Source organism: Plodia interpunctella, chromosome 10 (genome assembly GCF_027563975.2).
Source record: "Plodia interpunctella isolate USDA-ARS_2022_Savannah chromosome 10, ilPloInte3.2, whole genome shotgun sequence".
NCBI lineage: Eukaryota > Metazoa > Arthropoda > Insecta > Lepidoptera > Pyralidae > Plodia > Plodia interpunctella.
The window spans coordinates 2,814,444-2,829,544 of record NC_071303.1 but is presented as its reverse complement, the minus strand read 5'-3'; the positions used below and the strand labels follow the sequence as shown (position 1 = coordinate 2,829,544).

Genomic DNA, 15,101 nt, shown 5'->3' with positions numbered 1-15,101 from the left:
AAATTAGGTTGAATGGGATATAATCTGAAATAGCACATAGCCTTTTAACCCGAAATTGCTACGGGAACGAAGTCTATTAATAACTATTTATGTACCAGTCCTAGTTGCATTCAGAGCTGTGATACCGTGAAGCCCGAATTCAGAAAAAAATATAGAACGTGATTTATTTATTTATTTCACCAAACTTAACCTACCATCACAGAAAACATATTCTAATACGGCAGGTTAACCTTTCACATTATTTATGTATAACATATGATATTTAAAGACGTTATTGTGAATTCATTCAGAGAACAGGAGAAACAATAGCCGATTTAACAACCGATGTTCATTCTCCTTGAAAATTTTAATTCCAGCGGTTGTTGTCTATCAGTTGCCTAGGCTATGTGTCCCTTAGTCGCCTCGTACGACATCCATGGGAGGATATAGCGTAGTCCTATTCTAAGGCGGAACCATACGCCACAGTAATAACAATTTATATATACCTACATTATAAACTAGTACCATGATTTCTTGTCATCCAAATAGGAAGGATATGGCGTCGTATGTTAATAATCGATTTAATATATTATTACAATATAATAGGATATGTGTTAATCGTATTCTCGACACATGTGCCGTTAATTCAAGGACATAATTTGATTAGCGAATTCGCTATTCCATACAGCCAGTTGCGTAATTAAAAAAATAACATTGGCTTTTGTATTTTACACCAGTGGTCTAAAATACTTACGTATTTTTGACAAATTAAAAAACAATGTAATAACTATAATTTATAATGTAATAACTGTGTTATAGTCACTAATACATTTCTCGTATTATTAAATGCAAAATATAATGTGATTTAGTGAAGACATTGAGCAAACTTTGTAAATCAATATCGCAAAATCTACTATTGACGGATATCGATAAAACTCGGGTTGAATATGAATATAACCTGTGTTAAGAAATGTGAACTCTTACCGGAGAGTCAAAAAATTAAGTGCCAGTATTTATATGTTCTTATAACAAGGGTTTTTGACACACACTTAATGAATGTAAATGAATAAAGAGTAAAATATTAATTTCTGAATTATTGCGCTACTGAGCTCCACCTCCACAAAAGATAAATATTACAAGTATATTTTGTATCCAATATTAAGTCTGGTGTTACAACAATATCAAGCCTTTTGGAATTAGCCAGCGTTTGCAATTAAAACGTATAATAAATTGTCTAATATATAAGTGGGATTTGGGCCCACTTGGAATTCTATAGAGCACGCGCTAACGACCCGTTTCACCCTTTTCATAGATTTGATATAGCGTCTAGACGCAAACTTTATGGTAGGTACATGACTTGGTTACCTGATAGCTTTGTGTACTTGTTAAATAATGAAATTAATGAACAATGCTCAACGGACTATGGCGTGTAGCTGTTTGAGGGTCCAATGGACACACAAAATATTTGCAAGTTCTAATGCCTGTGATGGGAGTCAAATCCAGGCCTTCACAGAGATTCAAATTTGGAATTTTTAAGATGCAGGTCTCACACAGTGGTTCAAAATACTATATTATCTACTAAGCCAATCGTTTACTAAGTCAAAGCGGAGATAAATACTCTGCCTGTGCATCATTTCATCAAAATCTGTTCAGTCGATTTTGCGTGATTGAATAAAAAAAAAACCTCACTCACTCACTACTAGGTAATTCTGGAAGAAGTATGATTCGTTATTACCTTTTTATAACCAAAAAAAGTGTGACAAAGACGAAATTAGAACATACGAGTAATATTTCTATAGAATATATAGAACGAATAGCATATCTTGCGTCACTCAGAAAACATAAGTTCTCACAAAAGCTTAAAATATTATTTTTACAAGCAATATTTTCTATTTTAGGCCCACGAATTGTATTATACATAAAACCTGTAAAAACATAATAATTCTATGTTTCGTCGGTTCAATATAACAGATGCAAACAGACAAGCGTAGGTACATAACATTATGTATTGAATACAAGAACAATATTTGCTCTGCCTACGGAACATGTTGCGATCAAACATTCGAATTGTTCATGGAAATACGTTGAAGCTAGAACATTATTCTTCAAATGTATACATTACGTTCAGCTGTACAATTATTGTGAACTAGCTGCACCCCGGAGCTTCTCACCCGTGGGAATTTTGGGATAAAAAGTACCCTATGTGTTATTCCAGGTTATATTCTAGCCGTGTACCAAATATCTTAACAATCCGTCCATTAGATTTTTCATGAAAGAATAACAAATATGCATACAAACATACATCCTCACAAACATCCTTACATATTATAAAACAAGTCCTCTACCGCGTCTCTCTATCTGTTCGCGATAAATTAAAAAACTACAGCACGGATTTTCATGCGGTTTTCACCAATAGAGATGTGGTTCCTGAGGAAGGTTTTGGTGTATAATTTATTAGGTTTTTACCCGAGCGATTAGTTAGTTTTCAATTAGGTATATAATATAGGTATATAATATTAGTATATTATATACCTAATTGAGAACGCAATAAGTATTACTATCACACGTTGCGAAATAGATGTTATAAATTATCATCAGCATCCTCATAAGCAGCCCTCCGTGACCCACTGCTGGGAATAGGCCTCATTCCGTCTCCGCCAACCATCTCCGTCCTGGGCCATCCCTATCCATGTTACCAGCAATTTCCTTTACATCGTCGACCCATCTAGCTGCCGGATGTCCTACGCTCCATTTTCCATTTCTGGAGTACCACTCAGCTACATTTTTACTCCACCTTCCATAGTTGTTTCTAGTCATATGCCCCGCCCAATATTGTTATTAATACCTAAAAGCTATATCTATATCCCTAACATTTTGTGATTTCTGTTTTCTGTTCTCATAAGATGACCGCAGCAACACAAATGTCGTATAATACTTAATAATTAAACGATATTGCACGCTATAAATCTCCGCCCACAATAATTCTTTATAAGACAGTCATTACGCACTAGACGTCGTATAAGCGTCGTGTAAGATCACCTTATACCACTTTATCAAACTCAGATGGACGTAAAGTAAACCAACCTCTTGGCATAAAATAAAACGAGTAGAGATTTGACTTTGAACACCATCAAAGAATGTATTACTGGAGTTAACACACTACCGTAGTGTCAAACTCCTTTCCTAAACTGGTGTATCGCACGAAAGTGATGTCGAACTTTAATGGTAGATATTAATTAATTAAACAAATAAATCGTTTATAACTAAACTTAAGAAAGTTTATAACTAAACTTAGGGTCTCGTTCCATTAAATGGAGAATATAATAGTTATAGTTTGCCAAATATAGTTTGATCTCTGTGACAGCAGGATGCAGCGATAATTTCGAAATGAGAGCGATAAAGACAGACGTAATATTTTTATTTGACATCTGTCACTGGTATCTAGCTATATTTTACAAACTATAACAACTTATCACGAGAACAGTCGCCTAGTCTATACTCTAAATATTTTGAGCTACTATCCTCGCCGTAAGAGCTAGATTAAACGGGGCTCGGTGATAAAGCTCCTGACACCAGAATACCTTGAGCCGTTGACAACTGCAGGTCTTTACCGTCAGGTCAGTCTTAATAAAGACAGGGGGCGGAAGGGGAGGTCAAGCACGCTGGCACCAATATAATGCCACAACGACCCCGCTATCCCGCTGGACGTTTATGAATAGCGCTTATTTTTCTTTTAATTACGCCCCCGGCCGCCTGTTGACGCGTTTTGTTCTTAAACATAGAAATTCGCTGTTTACTTTGATACTGGCTGGAAACTAGGCTAGGCAAAGATGTAGGTAATAAAAAATAAACGAAAATATGCTGTTTCAAATTTCAAACACGGCACGCCACTTTGGTGTATGTAACGTTCCGAATTTGAATTCATGAATTTCGAAGGCAATATATTCCCTTATTCTGACACACTCATATGGCTTTCCTAACAGCGTATATTTTCAACGAATAATGAAAATCATACTTCTATGAAAACATAAAACTCAAAAGGCAACACCGTTTGATTCTGAAGCCTAAAAAAAGATGATTAAAATGTGAAATTTTAGATGTAGGCATTATAAATAGGGTTGGTAAATAAACTACATTCAACCACTATCAATAACTAGCCATGGTTGGGCTTTCTTTTCGAGTGTATAAAATATAAATAAAACTGGTATGTCAGATTTTAAGTTGCTTGATGGTAACTGTAATGACTTTAGGTCTACCTACCGCCATCTAGTTATTTTTAATAAAAGCCTATTTGCAGTTGGTCGACCCTTACTGCTTAACCGGAGGAAATATGGCGATAGTCGCAAGGACCGTACAGCCGAAATAGTAACAGCGCAAAGGGCTCCCAGGTGGGAACGAACCTCAGCTTACGGTATATTGCCTGTGCCGCCATCTAGCGGTAAGTGCAACTGTTATTTTGAATCTAAATTCCAGAACAAACTTCTAATATTATGATAAAACATACGCTTTATTGTAAAACAATTCATGACGGCTGTCCGGGGAAACTTCACACAATAAACTAGATTTGAACAGTGCATCGGACGCGGGCAAAGTTTGAGGAAAAACTATCGCAGAAGTTCCACAGCAGTTTTATATTGTGGGTACGTAAACGGATTATTCACTATATGACCACAAGAGGGTGACTATATGTGGTCAAATAATTGAATGCACATTGCAGACCGCACATTGCGTTCACTGTTTGGCCACACAATTGGTTATTAACACATTAACCGACTAATATAAATTTGAAGTTTCATGAAAAATATTTTTAAATGATATATGAAATATTATGTACGTGACTTTACTTTTTAAACAATAATTCTTTTTAAACAATTACGTTATAAACAATGTGGCTTAATGGTGATTGCCTACAACAATTTTTCGTGTTTCACCATTTGACCACACGCGTTCAGCTTCGTGCGGTCCCGTAGTGAATAACCCCGTAACGTATGAACATTACTGTCAGGGGTTGAAATATAGGAGTCGGCGAGTGCATTAAAATTTGAAGACCGAAATTTGAGTGCCACCAGTACACACGGGGAAATATTGGTAAATACAGTTTTAATATTTGAATGTCAGTGGCCAGTATTGCATTATATTTTTTAAAATTATTAATGGATAAGTGGTTTGAATTGAGAATACAAATACACTGGAAGAGATATATAAAAATAAGTTAGGTGTAGTTATGTGTAGGTAGGTGTAGTTATGTGGTAAATACAGTTTTAATATTTGAATGTCAGTGGCCAGTATTGCAGTATATTTTTTAAAGTTATTAATGGATAAGTGGTTTGAATTGAGAATACAAATACACTGGAAGAGATATATAAAAATAAGTTAGGATATTATGTCCTTAAACTCTTACCTGAGTAGATGATAAGAGTTTATACGTATCACTTTTTTTTTGTTTAGCTTCAATTTATAAATGAAATACGGAACAGAATCAAATATAACTTGCAATATAACTGTTAAGTTTAATATTCAAAACCTGTTTCATATGATATGTAAGTAAAAATCCATTTCAAAAACACTAAAGTTTCATAAACTGTTGTAAATGTAGGTTTGTTTGTTATCTCGTCACCGCAAACTTTGCGCCAACGTGAACAAGCACTTATTGTTGATCGAATTAAGCCCTCTTTTTGCTAGAACAACAGGCGACGTCCATTCAAACTTGTGGGTCCGCATTTGTATGTAAATGAATCGTAATCTGCCGGCTGTGGGTCACAATCACTGCGCGTATCAAGGTTCGTAGGGTAATGATTGCGGGAGCTGTGTACCTGGCCACATCGTTTGTTCTGTTTTCGAAAAGTTTGTGTTTGATATAGGAACAGTTTTATTTCTTTTTTTCGAGGCCCTGTCCGCCACACATCAAAACACAGCACGACTTCCTCAAGTACACATTGTATCAAAACAGGGCACAACCCGTAAAATATAACTACACCAATTTTCAATGACCTTAAATATAGTGTTTATTAAACTTTCGCGCTTTGAACACATAAGTACATATATAATTACGGAATTTAGTATGAATCTGTTCAAGCCTATTTTCAATTTATTTTTCTCGAGAAAGTTCGTGCTAAGTTGCTAAGTATATATATGTATTTATAAGCAAGGTTTATATAAAGAATATCCTAATATTTGAAGACAGATGGGTGTGTTGATCACTACACCACGATGTCAAATCACTATGTAATTTTATCGATTAACTAACTAGTCATGGACGTGGTTATTCATATTTTATGACTCGAGTTTGAAATTAATAGGCTTAGGCATATTTGAATGTGTATAGTTACAACATGAGAACCAATATTTAAACCACAGTACATATATTATTTAACAGTTAACATGGGATTGGTGGCTCTGAGATTAGTAAAATATATATTATTTTCCAGCAAAAGTAAAATGAAGGAAAATAAAGTATATATATAACATCATTAATCATCATTAAAATAACATTATTTTATTTCTTATACACCACAGCGGCCCATTCCGGTTTGGCTTCGGTAAAATTATATTATTTTAATTTTTTAGGAAGGTTTATACCTTCCTCAGGAATCACTCTGTCTAATGGTGAAAACCGCATGAAAATTCATGCAGTAGTTTTAAGTTTATCGCGATCAGACAGACATACAGACATAAATAAATCTAAGGACACCAACAGATATAAACTGCAGATGGAAAAGTTTCACAACTAACACTTAACTAAGCTCATTTAAAGTTAGCATTAAAATGTACAGCACATTTGTTACAAATGCGATTATCGGATAATGACATTGACGCTTCTAAATGATTAATGATAATGTTTTTAGCATTAGTGGTATTAGTGTGTTACGGTATACAATAAGGATTACGATCTGCTATACCATGTTTTACAATAAATTACTATTTATATTATTGCCTGTTGTAAAACAAAGAAAGACTTTTAAAGAATGTAAACATGTGAGTAACATTTAAAAACTTCTTCACTAATATTATTAAATGAGAAAGTATTTTTGTTTGTTACCTCTTCACGCTCTATCTACTCAACCAACCTTCATGAAATTTTGCATACATGTAGTTTGAAGCATAGAGGACATGGGATACTTATCATCCCGAAAAATTAACACGGGCGAAGCCGCCGGCAAAAGCTAGCATTCAAGTAAAACTGGTACTAAATGAATGAAAACAGTACAAATTCTAATCCTAATTAATATATAAATGCGATACTAATTTTGTTTATTAAATATCTTCTTAAAATTTTACATAATGTATAAAGTATAGATCACAGACGGTACATTCAATCCCAGAAAAATAACTATCCCCGTGGAAAATTAATGCGGGCGGAACCGCAAGCTAAAGCTAGTATCAATTAAAGTAAAGGTGAGAGTGAAAGAGAGATGGAAAACTCGCACGGGGTCAATCTCTACTAATAAGAATACGATTTAAAAAAGTAGATCTAAAAATATTTAGACAGGGACAGTTTACAAGAGAGAAAACTTGTAGCCGTAACCGAAGACCTTATATTATGACGTGTTAAATACAGCGCAATGTAAAATTTATTCACACAACATAGAGCTATAAAATATAGGACGCGACGAAGAAGAAATAATCTACTGGAATAAATTAAAATTAATGAGATTAAAAGAGCCCACGGCAAGTCGCCCACGGTGTTGCCCTAACTGAATATAAATTACTTTCGCACCTCTTCTCAAGTGCATAATGGTATTAAAATTGAAATTATTAACATTTGGTGAGTCTAGGGGTTTATTCCAATTCATTTATATATATCGTTTAAAATGTAATAATTAACCGCTGTTCAGTTTACGTTTTAGCGGGAGAGAAAGAGAAACAACAAACATTCCATGTTAATTAATTTTCTAAATATTAATTAACATGGAATGTCACATATTGATATTCCGTACATTTTATCTGGTGAAATTCGTAGATGAAAATATTTGAGTTGTAATGATTGTGTTTAGTTTGTTTTAATTAGTTACTTATGTTTGGTACAAAATATGCTTTTCAAGCCGTTAATATGAGTTAGTTAAATTTGTCGCTTATCGCAAGTTTTAATAGCTACGTAAGTACTAGTGCAATGTAGTAAAAATAGGTCATCAAATAGCAAATTAACTTTCAATAAACTTATAAATACGTCGCAAATTTACATAGACCTTAAAACAACGACGACTTGCCGACACAAGAGCGAAGAACAAGCCATAAACAATGAAGAAAGAAGAGGTGCATCATAATTACACTGCGTCACTGTAGCATCTACTTATTTACCTCGCGAAATTAAGAGCGAGTTCTTAGACAAGTTCGTTTTTGGTGTTCAGTAAAATGTTGACATAATTAACATCTTGTTGCTTCACATTGTTCTTTTTTTAATACTAAGAGTGAGACGAGTAGGGACGTTAAATATACAAAACCTGGTGTCAGTTTCAAAACAGTTTTATATAGGCTGTACAATGTACATACATGTACAGTCAACTGAATTTCAACTCTACACGGCCCTCTATGATTTGTAATGCGAATTTGTAATGAGTTTGGATAAGCTAATGTGTGTGCTAATCATATAACATTGTAGGTATTTTTTATAATACAATCTTATCCATATCTTTTTTTATCAAACCTTAACATAAATATTTTCGACATTTCGATGGTGATATTACGGCCAGGCAGGCGGTTGCCTATCAAATGTCAAGGCGTACGACATCCGCGAGAGGATATGTAGTGCTTCGGTAACCAAAACGCCAATAAAACACTATAGTAGTTGCTATAATCAAGTGGGCCATGTAGTCGTTGCACTACAGTGTAGCATTATGATTGAATAGCTGCGTCTCACTTGATAGCAAGATGCGTGTTGCAAACCCACACTTCGACCTCAGCACTCGCCATTTGAGTTTAGACTCGTCTTTTACACTAGTCCAATATGAAAGTTGTAATCTTGCCGCCAAGTTGGCCGCCTCTAAGTTTTATTAAGACGCGTAAATTAAGACTCCAAGATGTTTTTTAATTTCCTCATCTCTCAAATTAAATTTGTGGCATGAGGGGTCATATTTTTATGTGAAATAAATTTGACTAATGAATTGGTGGATAAATTGGTTTAATAGGCAAAAATTATGAAGTAAAATGAAGATATTTTTATACTTTTTCCAAATGCCCACAACCACATAGCACAACTCCTTCCAAGCCAGTATGCACTTCTAAGTAGTATGTTTGTTTATTAACCTGTTTATACATATAGTATAGTTATATAAAGCTACGATTTAACACATTGTAGTGTAGTAATGTAATGTTCTAAGTTTCGGGTGGAGCAAAAACTTGTCAACGTAGAGATAAGACTGCTAGAAACGATCTAGATATAGTTCTGGATTTGTGATTAGGATAATCAAAATTAATTAGGTTGGTGATAAAAAAACTACTGATTTAATTAAACAGCAGAGTAATCCATACTAATATTGTAAATGCTAATTTGTCTATCTGTCGCTTTCACTGCGAAACGGCTTCACCGATTTTGATGACATTTTTGATGTATACGTGTAGTTAAAGACCAAACATAGGCTACTTTTTTCAAAAATCAACCCCCAAATTACTATAATCGTGGGTGAAAATACATGCGGGCAAAGCCGCGGGAAAAAGCTAGTAAATAAAGATGGCCTAGAATTTTACAAAAAAAACTGTTCAAAAAGACTATGCCATGACTATGCCAAAAATTCCATTCTTTTTTTGACCACAGCACAGACGAAATCACTGACAGACACGGAATCAAATAGGTTAGCAGTTTGTGTGGAATTCCAAAAATAACAGAGGCATGGAGCAATTGTCGATAGTCGGATTTATCGGCGTTTTGCAATGTCAGATATTCTGTGGTATTGATATTCTGTCTATGTATGTGGTTGGTTTTCCGCGTACCTATTCTGAATTTAATTGCAAAAAATCGAAGGTGGGGTTGAATCAGAATTTCGAAATTCGCATGTGACGCTCTATGGTTGAGATAGGTAAATGATATAATAAAAATACAGCATTACTTTTTTATCCTTCACGGGGTAGACAGAGAAAGTCAAGAGTTGGTAAATTATATATCAGTTTATCAAACCTATAGACTATCTCCGTTATTCATAAAAAAGTTAAAGCATACTTTAAGCTAAAGTATGTTTGTTACTATTGCACTTTACAAAACTTGTCATTGATAGAACGAGACAAAACATATTTCAGCTGAAAATGTGCTTTAACACTTTATTATTAATATTTGATTCTTATTTCAAATGTAATGATAATCAGACACCAGTGTTAGACACCATCTAAGCTTGTTGCTTAGATTAGCCACACTCTTAATAGCAGGACTACTTGCCCCTACCAATAACTTTAGATCTTCGTGCGGACTTAACCCGAGTTGTTAGTAGGATCAGTTGTATCGATAGCTAAGCTCGCTAAGATCGTAATTACGGGGTGCAATCGACCGAGGAGATTTTTATCAGGTGTACAAATGTTATCCCTCGTGTACAATCACATAATTAGTTGGGGTGTTGATGTAATAGAAATGTTATTTATCTGAATGTAATCATGCGAATTATTTCTTAACAATACGATTTTTTACCTTTGGCAGACACTAGACAAAAAGAAGTTTTAGGGTGAGTTCTCCCTAAAACTTCTTTTTGTATAATAATTGTTAAGAAATAAATGCACTAGTTTTTAACTTTGACGTTGACTTTAACACACTTTATTTTTTTTTGTTAAAATAAACTTTTCCCCGTTCTAAATATATTTATCTATAACTAAGAGTTTCAGATTGAACCTACGTCAATCCAATATAAACGGGATACGTAGAAACGTAGACTATTAAAGTATTAAGTGGTCATTATTTAGCCGACGGTTATTGCTTTGACAGTTATATGGCTCGCGGGACTTTAATGAGGTTGAACTAATCCTTCACACTGCATTATGTCGTCCAATAGAACGTACTTTTCAATATATAGAGATATAAATGTTTTTATATTTTAGTTACAGTTATTTATTGTTATAAATAGTATTGGCGGAAAAATAAAGAAATATATGACAAAAAATTACTATATATCAAATTTGACGTAAAAAATTGCCTGTGAAGATTTAAATTCTGATTAAATGAATTGATATGAAACTGGCCCCTCACAAAACGAAAATGAAAAAATACATACGATATGTTCAAGAACAATATTAGTGACATAAAAAAACTAACCACTCACAAAAATGAAAAATATATATTTTTTAAAACTATAAGTACCTAATTTAATTATTAATTAAAATTGATGCTTAATGATAATCAGCTTGAAATATTATTTGAGATAATATTTTTATCTAACGTTTTTTCACTCAACTTACCATGCATCTTGTCATTGAGCAGCGCGTATCTGGGATTGGAGGCGACATCTAGTGGCAGAGAGTTGAACAACCACTTGACTTTCGGCGTGGGGTTGCCAGTGGCCTGGCACGGAAGGGTCGCAGTGTGGCCAACTTCTACCACCATCGTAGTAGGGGGTGGCGCGATGTTGGGGAATCCTGGAGGAACCTTGTCCGCTGCAAAGGAAAGGAAAGGTTAGTAAAGATAAAGCAGATGATTATTATTCTTTATAATATAAATGCGAAAGTAAGTTTATTTATTTTTTACTCCTTCAGGCATTATGTACTCAAACATTTTTTAAAATTTAGGATATACTTATGTCTATTTCCTACACATAGGGTACATATTTTCGCGGAAAAATAACTGTTCCCGTGGGAAACCCGCAGGAGGAGATTTGGGCCAAATTAATTTTTAAATTGTTTGTTGCTCCTCCTCCTCCTCCTGAAAGGGACAAATATTACTGAAATAACAAACTTGTTTGCATCAAAACTTACTATGGATAAATCTGTAAAAAAGGTAAAAAATATAATCGTTTTAACATTGGAGCTATTTTCATTCGACAATTCACTTTACTACGTTTTATGTTTTCATATACCTAGGTACTGCTAAACAATGACTGGCTTTGCCACAGGTAAATAATACGTCATAATCCCCAAGGCATTGCTCAACCCGCGCCCAGGTTGGGATATCCAAATTAATGATCTTCCAAGGACTAATTCCAAGTCAAATCCCTACGAAGTGTCCCGTTGGAAATCTTAAAACGCCCGTAAAATTTCAAATAGTGAAACGTTAATTTGCTAAATGAAATTCTCCCCCGCTAGTCGGCGAAACTGAACAAAATTTGATTAAGTTAAATCGGACATTATTTCATGCAGATTCGTATTCTTGGGAGTTTGGCGGGGACCTTATTGTAGGGTTACCTGTATATGTTTATCTATACATGTATTTGTTATAAAATATAGTATCGTTAGTATCCCATAACACAAGTCGCGAACTTACTTTGGGGCTAGCTCAATCTGTGTGATTTGTCCTAATAATATATTTATACTAATCTTAGCCGTGTAATCCATTAATGGGTTCAAAGAGCTCTCATTTAACATGAAAAAATTCGCAAACATCACTAAATTAATTAAACAAATGCTTGTAATATCTACATTTCGATAAAAGCCTTGGCAATAGGATTAGATTATTGCATTATTAGCTCTTTATTTAATTATTTTAAAACTGTACAGATTTCCACTATACATTTCACATACCTTTTACATACTTTCTATGTGGCGTCTGCCCCTTAACAAGTAGGTAAAGATGGGAAGATTGCTTTGAGAAGTTTTGGATGTTTCGAAATTCATTGCGTTGTAAAAGTCCTTGTTAATTGAATAAACGGGTTGGTCTGCTTGAAAATTAGCCAATTACGCGATTTCCCGTTTTATTACTTACTGCATTCGCAATAAAGTCTGAATTCCTATGGCAAAATATGAGTTTTTGAGTGATTAAGAGTAATTAAATTAATATATAATGGAATAATAGAGTAAGTATTTGAATAAATTTGCAATTTTCAAGGACGATTTCAAGATTTAATTAGCGCAAAGTTGGAGTATAAATATGGTTTTATTTATATGATTGCTGTGCAGTTTGTGATGCGGTGGTGATGTAATGGTTACCCTCGCCTGTGGATCGAAAGGTCCCAGGTTCGAATCCTACTCGTGCCGAATTAATTTGTATACCAATCTGAATCATGTGTTGTTAGAATCCATCGACCACCATTTGTTTTCGGTGAAGGAAAACACCGTGAGGAAAGCTGCACACTGGTTGATTATTAACTTATGTGTGAAATGGAGAAGGCAATGGCAAACCACTCCATTAATAGTGCCAAGAAAATTGTTGTGTTTCATTTCACGTAATGACCACGACCCTCAGTCGTGGGGAATATGACTATGAAGCGAGTGCAATTTTGGTCTAAAGTCAGAGACTTTTGTTATAAAAGTTTAATGCCGAAAACATTTCGGGCTATCATAATAAAAAATCTAAACGAGAATGCTCAAAACAAGGGGTAAATTATTACAAAATATAGGCGCGTGTGCATGGTTTGAGGTCCCACCTTTTGAATTTATCTGAACACAAGATTAGGATTTATTGAACACTGCTTCCCTCAGCTTCGCTTGCGGCAAAACGTATCGGGTGCTTTTGGGAAAAGACGTTTGAAAAACCTATATAGTTTAGCCTATATTTGAATTCGGCTCTTTAACTCTTCTAGTCTTCATCAAAAACGGTTCAGCGGAGCGGAAAGCGTGACAGAAAGACTATCGCATTTGTAATATTCGTACAGATTACAAAACATTTGCGATGATAGGAATTAAACTTTGCCAGCTATGTTTTTTAAGTTCTTAACAGTTCATATCAGTTCTAATATAGAGACTTATTAAAGTCATTTAAGAAAATATTTTCCTTAGTACAAAAGTAAACAATTTTAACAATTAGTTAATTTTTTCTATTTGTAGACATAATTTCTAACAATTTCTGGTTCCAAATGTGCGTTCAAATATATTTTCCGTGTCGTATATTGATGTTACGAAATATTTAGGCGGAAGTAATGGCCGCTAACAAGGTAATTGGGTAACAGCACAACTCAAGGGCTTGTTACACATATTTTAAGATTCCCTTTGGGCTCGACATTAAAAATAATTACATCGGCCTACATTGACCCGGCCGTGTCTAATACTATTTGTATATATGTGAACGAGGAAAGCGCGATAATATAGAATACATGTATATTTTAAAATTCTACATTCTTCTAAGTGCGTTATTTGCAGCTAGACTTAGTGGGTTGCACCAATCAACTTTGACGTTAACTTTAACCTGCGCGCAGTTGACGTTCAAATCAAGAAATCAATCAATAAGTAATAAGAAAAAACAAACGAATACTTTAATAATATATTTTAGCTTAATATGTAAATGTGTTTAGTCGACTAAAGATTTCCTTTCTTTTTTTCTAATAAATAAAAATTAATGTGAGAAGAAAATAATTAAGTAAGAAAAATATAACCTTTCTTTGCAAAGTGGTAAGATTTCTTGATGGATTTCAATACTGAATCTCCATAGCAACCGATCCGCCAATGCACATAACCAATTTTATCGTACACAATCCGATTATCGTAGATTGTTTCTGGTACAGGATGTCGTAGGTCCTCCAGTTATAGGCTACATTGGGCCCAAGTTGTGGGCGACATGCGATATATATATATTTTATTGAATTTCTATGTTCAAGCGATACTTTAGAGAAATTTTTTAGTTTCACAAAACTGATATGTCAGTAATACTAAAAAGCGCGTTTACCAGATTTTTACATTTTACGATCTTGCCATTCTACTACTCTGACCTTTTGCGATCCTAAAATTTCCATACTTTAACATTAAACCATTAAACGCGCGGTACGTACACAAAATTATACATTTATAAGTTAAAATTAACGTTAAATTTGTCAATTAAACCCATCCTTAACGTAAAAAATATTCAGATCGTTTAACGGTATTTGACATTATTTTTACTCCCGCCATCTATAGTTGTAGTAGACACTCTAGTAAACTTGACTATTTGTCATTTCAAATTGTGTCTGATTTTCAATATCGATTTCCTTGTAAAGTAGTGTAAATTACTAACTCATATTGTAAAGGCGAGCACAGTAACTCCATGGGAATTAAAAAATAATTCTTTATGTTTTAGAAAAAATACT

The 15,101-nt window shown here is 34.1% G+C and overlaps 1 protein-coding gene across 5 annotated transcripts in view; it reads right to left on the bottom strand.

The window, feature by feature from the left end:
- Lar (Leukocyte-antigen-related-like) overlaps positions 1 to 15,101 on the bottom strand; it is a 360,684-nt gene that overhangs the window by 36,883 nt on the left and 308,700 nt on the right. For all 5 annotated transcript variants that reach the window (XM_053750781.1, XM_053750784.1, XM_053750782.1 and 2 more), the window contains one exon: positions 11,353 to 11,547. In XM_053750781.1, coding sequence (XP_053606756.1) covers positions 11,353 to 11,547 — 195 coding nt within the window. The remainder of the gene's footprint in view (positions 1 to 11,352; positions 11,548 to 15,101) is intronic.